The sequence below is a fragment of the Curcuma longa genome, chromosome 20 (genome assembly GCF_044706935.1).
Source record: "Curcuma longa cultivar G26 ecotype Majalengka, Jawa Barat chromosome 20, ITB_CL_G26_1.1, whole genome shotgun sequence".
Taxonomy (NCBI): Eukaryota; Viridiplantae; Streptophyta; class Magnoliopsida; order Zingiberales; family Zingiberaceae; genus Curcuma; species Curcuma longa.
The window spans coordinates 5,237,279-5,258,575 of NC_133880.1; the positions used below are offsets into that span (position 1 = coordinate 5,237,279).

The 21,297-nt window shown below is 37.2% G+C and overlaps 1 protein-coding gene across 3 annotated transcripts; it reads left to right on the forward strand.

The window, feature by feature from the left end:
* The first annotated feature begins 314 nt into the window (after positions 1-314).
* LOC141813150 (serine/threonine-protein phosphatase BSL3-like) lies at positions 315-11,878 on the forward strand. 3 transcript variants are annotated; one of them, XM_074701062.1, is made up of 21 exons: positions 315-1,057; positions 1,327-1,387; positions 1,577-1,655; positions 1,790-1,869; positions 1,944-2,038; positions 2,145-2,244; positions 3,928-3,997; positions 4,208-4,309; positions 4,399-4,480; positions 5,972-6,151; positions 7,651-7,921; positions 8,088-8,316; positions 8,473-8,643; positions 9,200-9,438; positions 9,914-9,998; positions 10,180-10,278; positions 10,363-10,562; positions 10,651-10,726; positions 10,812-10,947; positions 11,024-11,163; positions 11,260-11,878. In XM_074701062.1, the coding sequence occupies exons 1-21, from the start codon at positions 700-702 to the stop codon at positions 11,341-11,343; spliced, it is 2,937 nt and encodes a 978-aa protein (XP_074557163.1). In that variant the 5' UTR covers positions 315-699; the 3' UTR covers positions 11,344-11,878. The 3 variants fall into 3 exon arrangements, with proteins under 3 accessions (XP_074557163.1, XP_074557164.1, XP_074557162.1); XM_074701063.1 differs by having other exon boundaries at positions 11,024-11,159; XM_074701061.1 differs by having other exon boundaries at positions 10,180-10,562.
* The last annotated feature ends 9,419 nt before the right edge of the window (positions 11,879-21,297 follow it).

Sequence of the window (21,297 nt, forward strand, 5' to 3'; positions counted from 1 at the left end):
TAAGAATTTTGAGTTGTGATAGATTACAATTGAAATATTTAGATTTTACTCTCTTTTCTTTTCTGCTGTAATAGATGAAATCCGTCATTCTAATAGTCTTACGATTATATATGAAAAAATAAATTAAATCGAAAAGTTATAGTTGACTACGACGAAAAAAATATTATCTCGATTTAGATTTAACTCTTGTATCGTTGAGAATAATATGAATATCTAAAACATGTTTTTTATTATAAGGAACCAACAACCGCGGAGAAATTAAAAATTAAAAGAAAAAACGGAAAAAAGAAATCAAGAAAAGACCAGCACGGGAGAAAGCCAGGAGGGTACTCTCCCTGCTTCCTCTCGTTTATCTTCGCCCGCTTTAATTTCCCTAATATTAATTCCGCTCCTTTCGATTCGGATTCGAGAGAGAGAGAAAGAGAGAGAGAGAGAGAGCGCGAGCGGTGGTGGGAATCGAAGCCGGCGAGAAGGGAAGAGGCGATCCACCTCCTTCCCTACTCCTCTCCATCGTCAAGCTTCTCCGCCTCGATCCGGCCGACGCGAGCTTCTCCGAGCGATTAGGGGTCTCCGGCGACGGCGGTGGGGCTGAATTAAAACATCCTCATCGAGCGGGGACGGCGATGCCTACCGCGCCGGGGATGATACCTGACGGTTGGACCGAGTCGTAGGTCGCGGCGCTGCCGTATCTCCGCCGCTATGGAGATCGATTCCTTGATGGTGACGGACAAGGACCGCGATCCGGCGGCAGGAACCCGCCAAGACCTCGAGAATGGGACCGCCTCGCCTCCGCTGCCGACGGAGGAGGCGGGGCAGCCGCAGCCGGTCGTGGTGGGGCCGAGGCCCGCGCCGACGTACTCGGTGGTGAATGCGATCATAGAGATGAAGGAGGACGGGCCGACGTCCAGGTGCGGTCACACGCTTACGGCTGTGGCGGGTGTCGGGGAGGAGGGAACACCTGGGTACATAGGGCCGCGGCTTATTCTATTTGGAGGTGCAACGGCGCTCGAGGGCAATTCAGCGGCCCCACCATCTCCGGCAGCAAATGCTGGCATTCGTACGCGATACCCCTCATCGTCTTAATCTCTAATTCTTGTTGCGTGGATTGCTAATGCGTTCTTGATACCGAGAAGTCTTGGCTTGTGTTCAAAACATAGACAATTATGTAGGCTATGTCTCAAATTTCATTGATCTCTTAGAAACACATCCTAGGTATTCGGGATAATTGAAGAAGATGGGGAGGAACCACAATGATGGAATTAAGCTACTTTGAGATGGGTAAAAGATTGAATTGTTTCAAATACTGTTTTTGCTTCTCCATTGCAGGCCTTGCAGGTGCAACGGCTGATGTTCATTGTTATGATGTGACAACTAACAAATGGACAAGGTATTCTTTAACAGAATTCTAATTGATATATTCTTTACCTCACATGGCATAATCTTTTAGCTGATTTCACTTATCTAATACTAAGAACAATCTGTACGAGAACAACTACTGGGCAGAGCTTTTCAATCAAATTTAAGCAATGTGTTGATATTATTTAACTTAAGAGCATAATGCAGTTGTGTTTCACAGGCTGACACCTCTTGGAGAACCCCCTTCACCTAGGGCTGCACACGTTGCAACTGCTGTGGGTACTATGGTTGTAATCCAGGTAATCATGTATATGTATGTTCTAGTGCATTGCGGTTCTTTATATACTATACTCTCTTTGATTATTTAACAAAATTAAATTTGTTTATGGAAAATAAGCTAGTTTTTCAAGTAGATATTTCTTTAATCTCTTAGGGTGGGATTGGTCCTAATGGTTTGTCAGCAGAGGATCTTCATGTTCTGGACTTGACTCAGCAGCGGCCACGGTGGCATAGGTAATTTATATAATCCAGTAAACTCAGTCATTTATCCTGTCAACTTTTTGATTAAGTGATATTCTTCCATATAGGGTTGTTGTTCAAGGACCTGGTCCAGGACCACGCTATGGTCATGTGATGGCTCTAGTTGGGCAGAGATTTCTATTGGCAATTGGTGGAAATGATGGTAGGAGCATTTTACTTGTGTATGTAGAAACATGTTTTATCAACTATTACTTTATGCATTCAATCATTCATGGTTCAACTTATAAGAAACAATACATTATTGTCAGGGAAACACCCTTTAGCTGATGTTTGGGCCCTTGATACTGCTGCCAAACCCTATGAATGGAGGAAGTTGGAACCTGAAGGTGAAGGTCCACCCCCATGCATGTGAGTAAACTAATTGGGATTTTAAACTTACTTCTAATTGAGTGACACCTTGTAGTGACATCACAGATTTGTGTATGAAATTGCTTAGATCATGATGCTCTTTTCTTGTAGCTGACCCCAAATGGTCGGACAAACACTACTAGATGATGATGGTGCCTTTTTTCTTGCATTCCCTCTCATCCATTTTTGCAATTTGTTCAGAAAAATGCTTGAAACAATAAAATTTGTGATTCAAAGTTAATAAGATCATAGGATGTTTACACACTGAAAGTGAATTATTGTATATATTAACTACTTAGTGGTAGATATTAAGTTGCCTGCATAGATCTATTTAATTCCTAACAGTCCAACCATTATTTGGAAAGTTAATCTGGCTTTTGGTTCATTGTTAGTATGCTTAGATTTTTTTCCTCCATATTCTTTTGGTCTAAGCCGACCTCACCTAGTGGGATAAAGCTTAGTTGTTGTTGATATAATATCCAAAGCATCTTTCATAATTACCTCCTAATGTTTTCTATTTTGAGGAAGATAAGACTCAAAGACATTGATATGTACAGCATGCATGTTCCATATAATTAACTTCTGATTCATAATATATCTCCCTCCACTCTAGTTTGTATTTGTAGGTTTCTCCAAAAAATTTCTTGCAAAACCAGAATTCAGAAATCAGATCAGCCCATCACATAATCCCCATATGCTTTTGAAATTCTAAGTTACAACTTACAAGTAGCTGAATATCCAATGGCAGGCGCACAAATGAACAAGTGGAGAATGGTTTCCTGTATGTGCGCCTGAAAAGAATATTCATGATAACAGTTTTAGAACATATCTCTTTATGGGCAGTTGGTTTGTATGTGACCAATTGCAGTTTCTCGATTTACCTCCTCATAGATGGTCGTGGGGCCGATTGTGTGGGGTCGCTGAGGTGGCGGATTCCACCTTTTTGCAGAAGAAAAGAAAAGGGTCCTTCTTGGGAACATATTTATCAATACTTTACGTTGGATGGAAAACATGACAAATTGCTTGTTGGCTGAGTTACAACATGGATCATATAATTATAAACTAATGCTGTTATTAAAATATAATATTAGCACTTCCTACCTAATCTTTCTAATCTGTTATGCTTCATTGACTACCACTGTAAGTGTCCATGTTTGTTGGATGCCTCTGAAGTTACGAACTATTTACTTAAGATCTACAGGCACTTATTTTATCTTGATTCTTGATTGTCTACCAACTAGTAAAGTGGTTTGTATTTAATGTTTTTCTATATCATCTTGTACTTTCCTGTCTTTTGTTCATGGTACTTCCTACCTAATGCTTTTCTTTTATGGAACTTCTGTTAACCATTTGATGTTTACTTCAAATTGTTCATGAGTTTGCTGCCACATTATTTAGCCAATTATGAACTGATTTAACTACACTCCTGTTAGCGATAGACAGTTTGGATCCAGTTGTGGTTTTTTTAGTGCAACAACTTGTGATAACTGTCATGTAACCAGTTATAACTAAAATTAAAATCACATGAGTAGCACCACTGCAGTTTAGGCTTAACTGCACATAGTTTAGGCATACATGTGCACGTATATGAATAGTGATTGTTCTAACTTCATTTGTGAGGTACAATTGTTGCCAATTGTTCACAAATTTGTAAAGTTGATAGTCATTTTGTTCATGTCTTAGGTATGCAACTGCAAGCGCACGGTCAGATGGTCTTCTATTGCTTTGTGGTGGGAGAGATGCAAACGGCGTGGTCAGTCGATGCTTCTCTTAAATCAAATTCCTTATCCATTTTAGTTTGATTTAGCAAACTGTGGAACAGTTTGCAGTTGATCTTGGGAAACTATTTTCAAGCCAAGCCTGATTATTGTTTATCTGAACAGAAATACAAATATTCTTTGTTCTTATTTGTTTCTGAAGCGTTATTTTGATCACTGTTAGATTTAACATGTTATTCGTTCAGCCTCTATCAAGTGCATATGGTCTTGCAAAACATAGGGATGGTCGTTGGGAATGGGCTATTGCTCCTGGTGTTTCTCCATCTCCAAGATACCAGCATGCTGCTGTGGGTCTTTACTAACACTCTCACCCTTATTGTGTCTGTTTATATGCTGGAGTACATTATGTCGATTTAAATTGTCAATAATTTTGTAGGTTTTTGTCAATGCTAGACTTCATGTCTCTGGAGGAGCTCTTGGTGGTGGACGGATTGTAGAAGACTCTTCAAGCATTGCTGGTATGCTTATACTTTATAGCCATAAAAAGAATGTTGTTTTTTAGGGTAGACCTACATTTGCCTCAGTCAATACTTGAATTGGCGTAATCGCTTCATGATGTTGCCAAATAAAAGATTGGTTGGTTGCTATTTAGCAGTTGAAAGTTATGAACTTTTTTTCATGCTTAGGCAATATGCTTTTTAGTCTCTTAAGATAATTTGGAAGAAGGTACAGTTTTGGTATGTTCTAGTTTACCGAGAATGTGGCTTGCAAGTTATACTACATTTAAGTTGACAATAGCAGTGAAACAATTTTAACTTTTTGGTGCATAAGGATAGTGTCTGTTCAGACGACACCTCCACAATGTCTTGTACCAATTAAATGTTTGATAATAAAGTTTGGTATTTCAATTTTAAAGCATTTACAAAGTGGACTCTGGGAATTTTACAAAGCTAAGCTTTACTGACAAGAGGCTTAGCTTTCCCATTATTTGTCATGCTCCAAGGGAGCCCCTTTTGATGGTGGGAATGCTCACTCGCAGCACAATAATTATATTTAAAATTGAAGGATTATGTCATTGAGACACTAGACAATGTTTGTAACAATTCCTCGTTAATATCAACAGGATACAGAAGCACCACACATACACGTATAAAAAAAAAATGATAATCCCAGTTAGTCGCATTGACTCAATCCCTGGGGGGTGACCGATCCGGTCCCACGGAAGTTTCCCACCGGCCACCAGGGTAAATCGGGAAGCGCACGCAGCGGCCAACCCAGATGCCCAACATCCTTTGATTGCGATCCCCACACACATACACGTATAAAGACCAAGCTAGAATTGTTTTATTATAAACAAAAAATATTGTTCAATTATGCATAAAGTCTTAATGCAATAAGGTAAAGTATCAATAAGTCTCATAAATGCCAAAAAGAAAGTGCTGGTAATAAATGACAATAAGGTAAGGAAAAGCTCAAACGTCGCATAAATTTTCAGCGATGGTAACAGTGATCTCTTACAGCAACAAATATAGCAGTATGCCTAATAATCTCACTAAATCCTCTACCACCCACCTCATACTTTTTTGAAGGTGTATTAATAAAGGATGTCAATTAAGCTAGTAGGATAACCTCACAAGAAATGAAAGCAAACAAATAAATAGGTGTAAAGCTAGAAGATCAAAGGCAAAAGTACTATAATATCACAAGTCTATCACACCAAATATGCAAGACCTTTAACAGAGTGTCATGTATATCTCAATGCTCATGCACACTACTTAATATCACAAGCCTATCACTACTCATGTATATCTCAATGCACATGCACACTACTTATGGTCGTCATAGATTGGCTTGGAACAGTACCAAAACCATATCATGCAAGTTGATGGGTTCTGGATCGTGATTAGGATAACCAATTTTCTTTTGCCTTTTAGTCTCAAGCATATGCCCTTTTACATAATCTTCCTAGTAATATAGATTCATTTACAGCATGTGTTTCCATGGTTTAGTGCTAGACACTGCTGCTGGAGTTTGGTGTGATACCAAATCTGTTGTTACAAGTCCCAGGAAAGGGAGATATAGTTCTGATGCAGCGGGTGGAGAATTGTCTGTTGAGCTAACAAGGCGTTGTAGACATGCGGCTGCTGCAGTTGCTGATAAAGTTTTTATTTATGGAGGATTACGTGGCGGTAAGAATCGGAACATTCTTTCTGCTTTACAAATTTTACTTCATTCAATTTGTATCATCTGAAAACAAACTACAATCTCTCTTCACTTTGGTTTTTTGCTTGCCATTTTCTTATTTATAATATTACGTGGACTTTTTAGGCTATTCTGTTGCCCTTGTTAGTGCCCGGTGAATTCTTTACACTTAAATGCTGTGATCTTGAATCGTTTGATTTCATATTCTGGCTCCAAGATTTGCATGGGTCAAATTAGTTCAGTTGAGACTTGAGAATGCTTTAACTAATGATTTCAGAGATATTCTACTCATGGATTTCAAAGACGATGTTGTACTGCTGCATACTAGCAAAATTTACCAGCAAAACATCATTCTTATTATTGCTCTACAATCATAAATTTGTAGTGTCAGTGTTTTGTGCTCTGATGCATATCAGATGTCACTCCAGAGAGTCCAACACCAGTTGGTTACCTTTTTTATCCAGTATCACGCATCACCTCATGTTAATTGTAACTCGCATTTGTTATCACATCTTTTAGGACTTCTTGAAAAAGTTGCTCTTGTTAATGCTATCCACTCCTGGGATTACACTAGGGATAACTGTGTGATTGTTCTGTTTTGAATTCAATACTTGTAGGACGTGTTGGCTTGTCATTACCTAAATTAACATTTTCTTGGAATAAAAAGGTGGATACAGCTGATATTTCTGATACCGAACATATATCATTGATTGCTGGCCTAAATTGCACTTGAATTTCTGAAGTTAAGAGTAAAATTCCATATTTAAGAATGTTGGTAACATTAATTGGATCTTGTGAGGCTTAATGGCTACACAATACTGTTATCAACTGAAATCATTTGTTGGCATTATTAAAAGTTCTTCAAAATATGCAAATACTCCAATAAGAAGGCCAAAGAAAGGAGAATGAGTCATGTGTTAATTTAGCAACTTTATGCAAGATCTCTGTTTCTGAAAACAGCTTCTCTTTATACATTTTGAAAACCAAAAGTGTATATTTCAACATTGGTGCAACTTTTCAATAGCCATGCCACTGCTGAAGTGTTGTCCATAGACGTTTAGAGAGAGAGAGAGAGAGAGAGAGAAGAAAAACACTACTCTCATTTACCTTCTAAGCTTTAATAGTCAACTGCCTTTAATTGGGCCTTACCTCTTTGCATCAATCATAAATCTCAGAGAGAAAGAAAGGCCAAAGGAAAGAAGTGGATATGGATAGTTCTTTGATGGAAGTTATGTGGCATCTGCGCAGAGAGGGCACAGTTACCACTTTTCTTCTTGAGCTGCCATTTTATCACGACTGTCTGTCATTAGCAAACATTCTGTATCTCTAGTGAGTTGTGCATGCCCATGCACACTATTTCTGGGTTTTCAAACTATTCATTTATCATGCATATTTAGATGACTCACTTTGATTTTCATGCTGGTAATATATACACATTACACATCTTTTTTGCTTTTGTTTCAGCTAAATATACTTTTTTATGCAGGGATGCTTCTTGATGACCTACTTGTTGCGGAAGATTTAGCTGCTGGTGAAACAAGTGCAGTTTCCCACATTGCTTCTTCAGCTGCCACTGCAAATGTACAAATAGGAGGATCACCAGGAAGATACATGTTCTCTGATGAAAGATCAAGGCAAACTACTCCTGAAGAAGTTCCTGATGGTGCAGCGGTGATGGCTCCTTCAGGGCCTCCTCCTGTCAATGGGGATATGTACACCAACATGAGCACCGACAACACCATGCTTCAAGGACCAAGGTGGTATATTAGTTTAGATTTGGATTAACATTTTCTGTGCTTCTTTATCGGTGATATTCCAAGATTTGGATATACAATCTGCTAATCGCTGACATGTTTGTGATATTCCAATGGGTTTCCTGGGATTCATTTTTAAACATGCTTATGAAATATTTGGGTTGTGTAGATTGAACAAAGGTGTTGAGTATTTAGTAGAAGCATCAGCAGCAGAAGCTGAGGCAATTAGTGCTGCTTTAGCTGCTGCCAAGGCACGACGAATAAATGGCGAGCAATTACCTGATCAAGCCTATGGTTCAGAGTCTACTCCACGTGGAAAACAACTCCCAAGTCTCATATCAGACCCTTCACTTTCAAATGGTACATCTTCAGTCGGGGTTCGATTACATCATAGAGCGGTCAGTATTCTGTGACACTGGGTTATGCCCCTCCTTTGAGTTTTAACTGACTCTTCACAGTTATTGAAGTTTATCATATGGTCAGAAGATAATTATTAGAGGGGCAAGACAGTAGCTATTTCTGGTACCATCACACCTACAATGCTCTTTCGGCAGGTGGTTGTAGCAGCTGAAACAGGGGGTGCTTTGGGTGGTATGGTCAGGCAGCTCTCAATTGATCAGTTTGAAAATGAAGGCAGAAGGGTCAGCTACGGCACACCGGAGAATGCAACTGCAGCTAGGAAACTATTAGACCGTCAAATGTCTATTAATAGTATACCCAAAAAGGTAACTATAAACTTACTACTGTCAGTAAGAGGGATAATGCTTTTGTACTCTTGCTGTGTTCATAGAGGAATTACCTATTCTTTTGTTTAGATGTCTATGGATCAACCAGTTTTATAGGGTTATTCAATCTTGATCCTTTTTAAGCATATCTAGTTAACTCGACAGTTAAATAAAAAATAATTGTTTTCTGTTTTTATACTTTACTTTCAGTTTTGATTCATGATATTAAATAAGTATATAAACTGATTCTGGTGTCTGTGAACTGTCAAGCCACTACTTATCAGGAAAGGGAGATGCAGACCTTTCGCATAGGCTAATGCCACAGTTTAATACACACATAGCTATATAGATTAGGTTTGAATTCCCAAAGTTGAGCAGTGCAGAGCAATATTTGCTAGTACCAGCATTTATCAGTACTTTAGAGCATGGTTCATACTGCTAACCAAATAGATACTTCATACACGATCAAGAACAGTGTATCTGATATCTGTAATGTCTTGTTATGTGTGCAAAGTAAATCTTCTATTGATGATAATCTCATGTGTTCAATTTACAGGTTGTTGCCCATCTTTTGAAACCACGTGGTTGGAAACCCCCTGTACGCAGGCAGTTCTTCTTAGATTGTGATGAGATCTCTGAGCTTTGTGATAGTGCTGAAAGAATATTCACTAGTGAGCCAACTGTTCTACAAATTAAAGCTCCTGTCAAAATCTTTGGTGATTTACATGGTCAGTTTGGGGATCTCATGCGCTTGTTTGATGAGTATGGTGCTCCTTCAACAGCAGGGGACATTTCGTAAGCATTTCCAACTTTCACTAATTTTATCAAGCATGACTAGATTTCTACCATGTTTCCTCCATGATTTCCACCATGTTTTCTTCATGATTCAGTTAGCACAGAATACTTATCTATATCCTTCCCTTACACTCTTAACACCAGATATTTAAACCCTAGACTTAAGTTTGCTTTGACCTATTGCTTATGTTGCAGTGTCAAAACAGCCACTGACTACAAGTTTTTGGCAGATGATAATGTGCAGCTTTTTTTGACTTGTATTATTTTGGTTTGCCCTTGTACTCTATGACTTCAGATCCTAGGTTTAAGTTTGCTTTGGCCTATTTGCATATATTGCAGCGTGAAAATAGATGCTGATACACAGTTTTGGCTACACAGTTGGGTGCATCTTTTTTTTTAATCTGTAGCGTTTAATTTTTGTTCATATTTTCCTTTATCTGCTTGTGACACTGTCGTTTGTTTTTGCCACTTTCAGTTATATTGATTATCTCTTTTTGGGTGATTACGTTGATCGTGGCCAACATAGCCTGGAAACTATTACTCTTCTCCTTGCATTGAAGGTATTACTTTCCCCTCAAGCTTGTGCATGTGATCAGTCTTATCCAAGCAAATATTTTTATGAAAATATTTAGCATCAAAGAATTCTTGAAGGTATTACTTTGCACTCTTCTTGTACAGATTTATGTTAGCAAATATGTTGTATCATTAAACTTTTCAAAATTTTCTGAATCAATGTTACAGATTGAATATCCACATAATATACATTTAATTCGTGGAAACCATGAGGCAACAGACATTAATGCTTTATTTGGGTTTCGTACTGAGTGCATCGAGCGAATGGTACTGCAAATTTCTATTCGCTGTCATTATTTAGTTTATCAAGAAAAATTGTGTTCCATATCATTGTTTATTGTTTGGAATCAGGGAGAACGAGATGGAATCTGGGCATGGCACCGTTTTAACAGATTGTTTAATTGGTTGCCTTTAGCTGCTTTAATTGAGAAGAAAATTATCTGCATGCACGGTGGCATTGGCCGTTCCATAAATCATGTAGAGCAGATCGAAAACCTTCAACGACCTATCACAATGGAAACTGACGCAATAGTTCTTATGGATCTGCTATGGTCATACAAATAAATAACTAAAAAGAAATGCCTTCGCTCGATATATTTATTTCAGTGACTAACTATTCCTTATTTCTTATTCATGCAGGTCTGATCCAACAGAGAACGACAGTGTTGAGGGGTTAAGACCAAATGCCAGGGGGCCTGGCTTGGTTACTTTTGGGGTGAGCGGTTATATGTTTGGCTTGGTCCTTTTTCTACTCAATTCCTGTACTATCGTTTCAAATTTTTGTTCTTTTGATGTGACAGCCTGACCGAGTTATTGAGTTCTGTAATAATAATGACCTCCAATTGATAGTAAGGGCACATGAGTGTGTCATGGATGGTTTTGAACGATTTGCTCAGGGTCATTTAATCACTCTTTTCTCTGCAACTAACTATTGTGGTGAGGATCCATTGTTTTGCTCAGTCTATTGCTTGTCTATTCATTCCCCTAATTTTCTTTCAATCCATATATCCAGGAACAGCAAATAACGCCGGGGCAATTTTGGTTTTGGGACGAGATCTTGTGGTTGTACCAAAGCTAATTCATCCCTTACCTCCTGCCTTCAATTCATCTGAAACATCACCAGAGCGTCATATTGAGGATACATGGATGCAAGTATTGCTGTGTTAACTCTTTTGATGTTTGCACTTTATTGTTGCATCTATCTGCATTCTTTATGTACTCAGGAAACAAAATTGTTTATCTCCTCAGGAAATTAATGCCAACAGACCACCCACGCCTACCCGAGGCCGACCTCAAGTGGCAAATGATCGAGGTTCTCTAGCCTGGATATAGTAATCATCCCTAATTCCCCTCCCATGAACTGAGGTTCTTGGTGATTCAGCTGTCGGACCTAATCTTTCAAACAAGAAGCTGGGCTTATAAACTGGCCATCAAAATTTGTAAAGCTCTTTGATGTTTCAACATGTAAAGTTGACTGAGTTGCTCACCGACTTGTTTGGAGTCATCACCATGTAACTTAACATGTGAATTGGTCAGTTTACTGCACCAGGAAGTGATCGGAGGTTGCTCCAGTTGACACAAGCTTCGCCACTGTATATTCTGCTGCTGAGTAGGTGACTTTATGTATTGTGTCGCCAGTTTTAAATCGCCAAAACTGTTTGTGGTAGTTATTCTTTCCTGGTCAAGACAAAACCGAGGTTACAATCACTATGAGCCATGTATAATAACAGTCTTTCCACTTATAGCACTTACGTCGCTGTAATTTCTTTGGTGATTTTATGTACAAGATAAGTTTTGAGCGTAACGTGTAATTGATAAGGATGTGTTGGTTTGCCGGAATATGGATTCGATTGATTTTTTATTTTCACATTTTCCTCTTTTTTCTGTGGATTTTTTTCTTGTTATTGTCAATAAGAAGGGTACACAGGTGGATGTTTATTAACTGTCAAAGAGCTTTTGGTATTTGAAGGGTACACGATGTAGATTTTTATTATTTTCTTAATCTGTGGTTAGATGAGTTTAAGAAGATCCATAGAACTTTTAGATGTGGATACTTAATTGTCCAAATCTGTTTAAAATTTTGCTTTTTCATCACATGCATTTGGGAATTTGATTTTATATCAGTGATACAACTTTATAATCGATCAGACTTAATTATTGGTGTATTGATATAATTTTATATAGATCAGAGATATGTATAGATAGTGGATTTAAACATATGGTCGTGGGACAGTTTTTGACTGTTAAGGTGGCGGATTTCATCTTTTGCAGAAGAGATATGCATAGATATTGTTTGATGTAGTCAAATTGGTATTCGAGTGGTAGATTTATAATAAAAAATTATATATAGGTAATCCTAAATCATTAGAATATGAAGATCATATTAACTTCCATTATCTCCATCGGTAGATATATTGTAAAAAGTTATTTTATTTCAGCGATTTCATACGATCGATTCCATAATTATATGTGAAGAGGTAAATCAAAAAATTACAGTTGACCACTATAGGAGAGGATATTATTTCGACTTTATTGAGATTCGACTCTTTATCCACTTCAATAATTCTGCTTCGCACTAACCAATAAACTATGTTTTGAGGCCTATAATCACTATCAGTTATGATATACAATGACACAGAAATCATTATCAGCTATGATATACAAATGGAGTTCTTCTGTTGACTAGATAATCTGCTTTGATATTAAAACTTATTAAAGAAAATTATTTCATATTTCTATATTGTTACAATAATAATTTTTTTTGTCATTTCCTCGCATGCACAGTTGAATATACACAGAACTAATTAAATTAAATATGATACTAAAAAAAATCACTCATCACATAACATATTTTTTGGCGCCATTTTCACTGTCTGCGGGCATTTTGGTAAACAAAGGGAAAAGTTAGCAGGAGGATCCTCTTCATGACGCACCCTCTCTCGAAATTGTCCATTGGGCATGACGACCCTTCATTTATTCCATTCGAAATATCTACCGTCCATATGTTTAGTACAAAAGATACCTCAAAAATCGTCAATCGATGAACGAGCGGGCAAAAGGATTACATTGCAACAAGAGTAATGCTTAATGTTTTGGACAGGGACTTAGATGGAACAGACAGGAACATCTATATATAACAAGGCCGAGCACCTCCACTGGTCCTTCTAGGCTCTTCTTTTCGGAGCAGATTCCGATCATTTCCTCTAACCTCTCTTCTTAGTTCTCTCTACGATCGTTCCGAAGCTATCGAGATGGATCATGGCCGCTCGTGTTCTAGGTTAGGGTTCTACTTATTTTATTTTGGTCATGGCTTTGAGATCTTTGTGCTTGTTGATCGTCGAAGTATGCTTTCGTATTTAATCATGGATTTTTTTTATGGAATATGAATTGCTCTTACAATATCATACTAGATCGTTCTTTATGTTGGTGATCGCTGTCTTGGAAGTCGGTGGATCTAATCTGCAATCGATGTGTGCTTACTATGTACTTGTAATGTGAGACCAGAACCCACGTTTAGGTATACTGATTGCGGAGGAACTAATTAGATCTGGTATTATCAGAAGCCTCGTGCACTATCCCTTAGCTTTTCTATCGAGTATTGAAACTAAATCGTACTAAGAATCTCGAGACAACCATTTCTGAAGTTGAAACGAATTGGGTGGTGAATGTTTGCGTTGAATCGATCCTAGTGCATTGATTTGGTATGTATTTTCAGTTATAAATAATTCTTTGCAAAGCATTTAGGATGTTTATCCAAAGTCCATCAGCAATTCTTCCTCCATGATATAGGAGAGAAGACAAAGAGTTGATTAGTACTAACGTACCATTACATACTGGAGAACATTTGGTGTCTATATACTGCTATTGCAATGCAATTAAAGTTATATACACACTTTGGTATTATCTTTGATTGTTAGAGCAATGCAGCATAGGGCAGCACTTGGGTTTGAGGAGCTCTTGGCATTACCCTTGAGAATAGGGGTGGGAAAAAATACCGAATTTTCGGTATACCGCACATACCATACCGATATTTACCGAAAATTTCGGTATACCGAAAATTTCGGTATACCGAAAATTTCGGTACGGTATAATACCGTACCGAATTTTTCGGTATCGGTATCGGTATGAAATTATTATTTTTCGGTATTTCGGTATATACCGAAACACCTATTATATATCATCTTATAAATTATTTATTATTTTTAAAATTGATATTGGGTACGGTATTTCGGTATGATCGGTATACCGAACATTTTTATACGATCGGTATGATCAGTATGATCGGTCGGTTGGTCGGTATTTCGGTATGATCGGTATGATCGGTATACCGAACATTTTGATCGGTATGCATTTTATACTATACTGAAAATTCGGTATACCGAACTGAAATTCCGGTATACCGAATTTTCGATATGGTAACGGTATAGATTTTTTTTATGCCGAAATTTTCGGTACAGTATACGGTATCGTATGTAAAATTCGGTATACCGTACCGACCCAGCCCTACTTGAGAATAGTTCAGCCACCCTTCCTATGAGAGGCTGATCTTTTGCTATCCTCCTGATCTGACTAGTTGAGTGCTTAGTTCATTAGTAGCAGTGTCGCTTCTGCTTGAATTTGTTCTGCCAATCACCAAATTTTTTTCCGTGTCATCATAGTTGTGCGAAAAGAGTAAAAAAGAAAACAGATAAATGAAGAGCCAATCAAACTCTGAATGTTCGAAGCCATTGTATAGTCAGAGCAAAATGCAAGTGCTATGCATAGGGATATATTATATTAAAGCTTCAAATATTCGAATATCACATTAGTGCAAAAAATTGACTGAATGTTGTTGCTTATGCTTTGGTTAGGGCTGGGTCGGTACGGTATACCGAATTTTACATACGATACCGTATACCGTACCGAAAATTTCGGCATAAAAAAAATCTATACCGTTACCATATCGAAAATTCGGTATACCGGAATTTCGGTATACCGAAAATTCGGTATACCGAATTTTCAGTATAGTATAAAATGCATACCGATCAAAATGTTCGGTATACCGATCATACCGATCATACCGAAATACCGACCAACCGACCGATCATACTGATCATACCGATCGTATAAAAATGTTCGGTATACCGATCATACCGAAATACCGTACCCAATATCAATTTTAAAAATAATAAATAATTTATAAGATGATATATAATAGGTGTTTCGGTATATACCGAAATACCGAAAAATAATAATTTCATACCGATACCGATACCGAAAAATTCGGTACGGTATTATACCGTACCGAAATTTTCGGTATACCGAAATTTTCGGTATGGACGGTAAATATCGGTATGGTATGTGCGGTATACCGAAAATTCGGTATTTTTTTCCCACCCCTAGCTTTGGTTGATGCATAAAAGGGTAGCTCGGTGCATGAAGTTTCCACTAATATGGGGTCCTAGAGAAGGATTAGACCACATTGGGTCTATTATACACAACCTTACCTTGCATTTTGCTAGAGGTTGTTTCCACGATTCGAATCCATGACCTCAAGGTCACACGGCAATAACTTTATCGTTGCGCTAAGACTCCCCTTCCTTTGGTTGATGCATATAGCTTAAATTATGGCTGTATATTCCCAAAAATTAGTGTTAGTGACTATCTATCTTGATAATACTATGGCCTCAAATTGTTGTATATAATTTTTGAACTTCAACATGTGCCTCTAATTAAGTGAAATTGTTTGCAACACTAAATTGGAGTCTATACTTTGTCAGTGCTAGAGTGAACTCTCTGCTAGCCTCTTTAGATTCTTAACAAAGCAACCAAGATCAACATGTGCTTCTTGGTCCTCCACGATGTGCCCCCAGTATTACTTTTTTCCATTTATAAAACCTTAAAGCTCGGTTCATATGCAAGATACTGCCATGTGTTTACTCTAGTCATGCCATTGTGCTTTGTCTATGAATCCCACAATTATGGATAAAAGGACTGCTATGAGCGGATTGCAATCATGTGTTTTCTTTTTTCACTTAACTGTTCCCTTTCTGTTTGATCACCTCATATTTGTTTATTCCATTGCAGGAAATATCTGGTTATCAGCATTTGATCTTCATTTTGAGCATCTTAATTTTCTTCCCCTTGCCCATTGATGGAACCTTTTTGATGCCATTTTGCTGTAAGTATCTTAACCATTTAATTTTTTTTATTCTTTTCCATGCTAAACTCCTTGTATGGGTTGAAACAGACTTTTTATAATTTGTTTGAGAAGTTCACTTTTGCCATAAAGGAATATGACTTCAAACAGGCTCTTACTTGCAATGTGACATAAATTAGTCGTTTTAATTTATGTTGATGACCTCATTCTTGAAGGAAATAGTCTAACTTTTTTCTAACTTCAAGTGATTGGATAAAGGAAATATTTAGGACAGTTGCAGCGTAACTTAGCATTCCTTGTCATACTTCTTTATGATGCTATAGGGATGTCCTATATCCTAGTAGACCAAGAAACAAATGATCATCTTAAGATCCTCAGCAGAAGTAGAGTACATGTCAATTACAATAGCGACAAACAAGTTGTCATGGATAAAAGGCTTTAGTGACATTGGCCACTCATGACCAACATTTTTATTGTGATAATTAAGGCACTCTCCACATCGAGGTCAATCTCCGGTTTCATGAATGGGAAAACATAATGTCCAAAGTCATGTTTAAATCAAAGTAATGTCAACAAGTTGTTTCTTAACCAAGTACCAATTGGCTGACATCTTCACCAAGGCACTCAGAGGAGATAAGTTGGGCATCACCAATGTGTATGCTTCAACATAGAGGGTCAGTGTTAAGCAAGCATTAGATAACTAACCCACTTTTAGCCACCTATATATACAAGTAACGATTTTTTTCCTTCACACATTAATTCAAGATGAATTATTAGACACCTTAAGTGACAAGTAGCCAGCTATAGTTGAAAATTAGAGATTTCATTTCATACCATTCTCTTTCATTATAATCTAATATAAGCATATATTTTGATGATGTTAAAGAAACAAGTTCTCCCCTCAAAGCTTCTTCCTCTGTGTTTTACTCTTCTCTCTGTAACACCGTCAAACTTTACATAGTAAAACGAGCTAACAAATCCTGAAAGGATCTTGACATCTTCATTTTAGAAGATAATCTCTGAATGAAATGAGAGACTTACACTTGTAGAGAAGGTGAACCTTAAGTGGTTATATCCAGTAATTGATTTGACTTATAGAAACTATTATTAGATAAATGTTGTGAGTTATCTTAATTGAGTTTTAATTTTAGTGATATGTTGTTTGGAAGAATATTGAGGTTGGGAATCAGATGCACCTACATGTCAGATGGTGATACCTTGTGGTTGCAGTAGATATTTGTGTGTGGGCTACTAAATTGAGTGACATTCCAATTAGGAACTGTGGGATGGTGTTGATATTGATACATTGTCCTGTTGTGATCAAAGTTTTATGGTGGATATCAACTGTAGCGAAGAGATATTTGATGTGAAGTGTTGATTAAGGTGAATAATAAACACTGAGTACAATACAGATTTCTGGTTTCCGAAATGCTTGATTATATTAGTGTGCTAAGGTTGTTCTTTGGTATGGATCATGTGTTGGTATTGATATTCAAAATGGAATCTGTAATGATATTGATTGTAGCAGTGATTAGTGTTTCTGTGATGGTGATGGTGATTATAATGATCTATATGGACTATGGTGCTATAATAATTTTTAATAGAGAGTTGGCATTGTTGATGAAGTAGTCTGGTGATGATTTAGGTTGCTTTAACTGAAAATAATTATCTAGTTAATGATTTTGTTAGTGATGATTATATATTATCAATTGGGGAATGCCGAACAATGTGTTGATCAAGGTGAATTATTAAAATCGGGTGCCATAGATTTGTGGAGACTTGCTGTATTAGTGCCTCAAATGTTGTTTTTTTGATACAACTGATTTGTTGGTATTGATCTTCAACATACATTGTATAATAGTTTTGATGGTCGACTTGGATATTGATTTGTGTGGATTGTTATCGTGTAATAGTTTGTTGTCAAAGTAGTTGACATTGTTGAATTTCAAGACCCACTGTATCATGGTGGTTACATTTGTTGAGGTTCGTCACTTAAAAATAATTATTGGATCATCTATTTCAGCGACAGTAGCATTGAACCAATGATAAGATGTTGAGGTGGTAGCTCAGTAATTTTGTCGAAGTAGAGTTGCAATGAGAAAAAGAAAAGAGACCATTTCATAGAAGCTTAAGTACTTCAGCAACAAAACCAAGAAAATTCATAAAAAGATAATTGGAAAAAAAATACTTGTAGTTTAAGATCAACAAGAAGTCCATCTTCCTTGGTGTTCTCAGAATTCTTATTTTCTGGCAGGGATACAATTGCTAGAAAGAATATGCATGCAAATCAAACAAGAGATTAAAACCAGAGAGTAAACGCCAACATAAAGTTTAGTCTCTAGAAGGGGTGACACAAAAAGGAAAACACACACACACACACACACACACACACACAACTACCGTAGATCAAATGATTTGGAGATTAACTAACACCAAATCTCAAAGTTCATATTTTTGTATATAAAAATAAAAAAAATATATGTGGATCATGGATTGGCATACAGAATATATTGAATTCTAAGGTTTGAGAAGGCATAAAAATTTGAAATACTTGATGATAACTACAAAATTAAGCTCATACAATTACAAATAAGCAAAAGGACAGATTATATTGAATTTCAGGGACTAGACTTGCTTACACAAAGCCATATGTCTACGGATTGTGGGAAGAGATTTTTGGTACATGTGTATGACTGTATTGCCCTAGAGCCATTTTCAATCAGGACATAAAAAGTTACTGCATATCCAGCTAGATTTATGATATAGATGAAAAAAAAACCCACCTTTATGATATATGTAATCCAACTATTAATTATTAGATTCACTTGGAAGCTTTAACCATATAATACCACTATAATGATTTTAATGGGGGCAACATCACTTTAATGGTGTTAATAATAAGGCGCTGTTGGATTTTTTCGCAATACAAATCGGGCACTCAGACGGTCAAGTAATTGCAAAAATATCTCTGTACGAGGTATTTCATTAAACCACTATATGTGTGGAAAAACATACATAGTCAACGGTTAAGTCACGATGACGGCGACTGGTTGTTTTTGACTTCTTTCTTTATTGGAAAGTAGGATAGTTTTTTGCTCCTCTTTGGGTGTGCCACTATGTCTGACTGAATTTCGTCACGGCATACGCCTTGCTGTTGGTGTCCAAGATGGGTTTGACTTGTTAAAGCTCTCCACTTTATTAGTAAAAGGAGGTTCATCCCAATGAAAAAAAGGGGCATTGAGAGGAGAGGAGGAAGAAGAAAAAGGAAATAAGTTGATCTTCCAAAAGAGAGTTTTATCAGAAAACTAGGAACGGTGATTGTCTTAATTGGATCCTTTTAAAAGTTTCCATGGTGTAGTCAGGCGTGCTAGCTGGTTGATGTTCTTGTATCAATCTGTTTGACTCCTTCGGCTAGTTGACAAATAGAAAATTCAAAAGGAGGATGACAATACAATTGTGCTCATTTGCTTAATCTTTTCTTTACCTTCTTAGTAACTCTAGCTTCATTTGATGTACAGATGGTCCTTCATTAAATAATTTGCATTTTCATTTCATGAGCTAAATTAAGAAATTATTTTTTTATTTCATTCTCAGTCAATTTTACCTACTCTATTCACTGTCAAGTGTCAATTTCACTCTTATAAACCAAGGTAGAATTATTATTTTTCCAAAAGATACTGTGTCGGCGTTGACATGACAAAACCCTAATGGCTTGATACCATGTGGTTGACTCCCAGTGCCGTGTTCCACCAACCTCAAGTGTGCTCTGTCATCACGCCTCCAATCGGCAGTCTCCAGTGTTGGTGCTGCCATTGCAGTGTCCCATAATCAATTTATTGTAATTAGACTCATCCAAGTTGTCCACATTTGGATTCGTGAAACAACAATAAATAATTCCTGGATTTATGGGTTCACTCGTTAGGTAGATTGCTGGAGAAGTGGCTGACCAAAGTGTCCAATCATTTGACTTAATTAATGCTAGTCAACTTCCCATTGGTCCATTATCCAATTGCTTTCAGTCTATAATTGCTTATCTTGCACAGATTAATCATGGATGGCCTCTTGTGGAAGTGGGGAGGGTTTGAATGGCCACTTGTTGATGATGTCATTAAAGCAGTTATAGTTGCTTAAATGCTCGTGGTAAAGGTTTATGGGAATGCAAAGCATATAAAGGGATAAGCTCATGCGTTGACTTGTATCAATTTTAAACTTGAGGGTGATTCATGATTGGCCAGGAGATGGAATGGCGGCTTAGTTTAATGTTTGACTCTTGCAACTTGCACGGTCAATGCTCTGTTTAACGTAGTATCTTCCACCACGCCACGGTATGTTGGTTCTTTTTCCTTTTTCTTTTCTCTTATTATTTTCTCCATTTCTATGTGACTTGGATTGTTTAGTCAAATTAATTAGGTTCAGTTACACAAATCCCTTCTCACTCCAAGTTTGATTCATCTGGTTGGATTTCTGATATTTCATACATCCAATTTCCGAATTCAGGTTAGGATACCATGTCATGTTTAGGAAATGAATCCATTGCGGGAGCTATAAAATTATGTTCTTTTCGATTCAAATTCTTGACTAAAGAGTATATCTAGCTCATATGCCGTTAGACCAAGTATCTCCATTTGCACCATTTTTTATATGTCTATTAGGTTAGTTTGCTCCATTTTGTGTTACTATGTGCATTTATTATTTTTAGAATACGTGCGCGTTATTTTTTTAATCTCACATGCACAAGTTTTTATATCATATGCATTTATTTTTCTATGAAATATATTGTTTTCTTACGGAGTGATTCTCCCTGAGATTTTCTAAAGAGAACCCCATTTGTTCATCAAATGACTGAAAAGAGTTTTAAAATGAACATCTTTAGAAGCTTCACTAAATGCATTTGCCCATGCATTCGTCTCCTTAATGATCTCCCAGACCATCACATATTTTTAGAAGCTTCACTGTGCATTTTTTTGCTTTGGATCTTGGCGGGATCTTCTCTGCTGCTCCGTTACCATCATTGGCAGTAGCCATGATGGTGAACTCATAATCAATCAATGCAACAAGGACATGCACGATGTGCAAGAATTTATTGTGGCTGACGCCTCTATAGTGTATGAATAGTGCTGATAAACAAGAACGAAGGAAACTAGCTG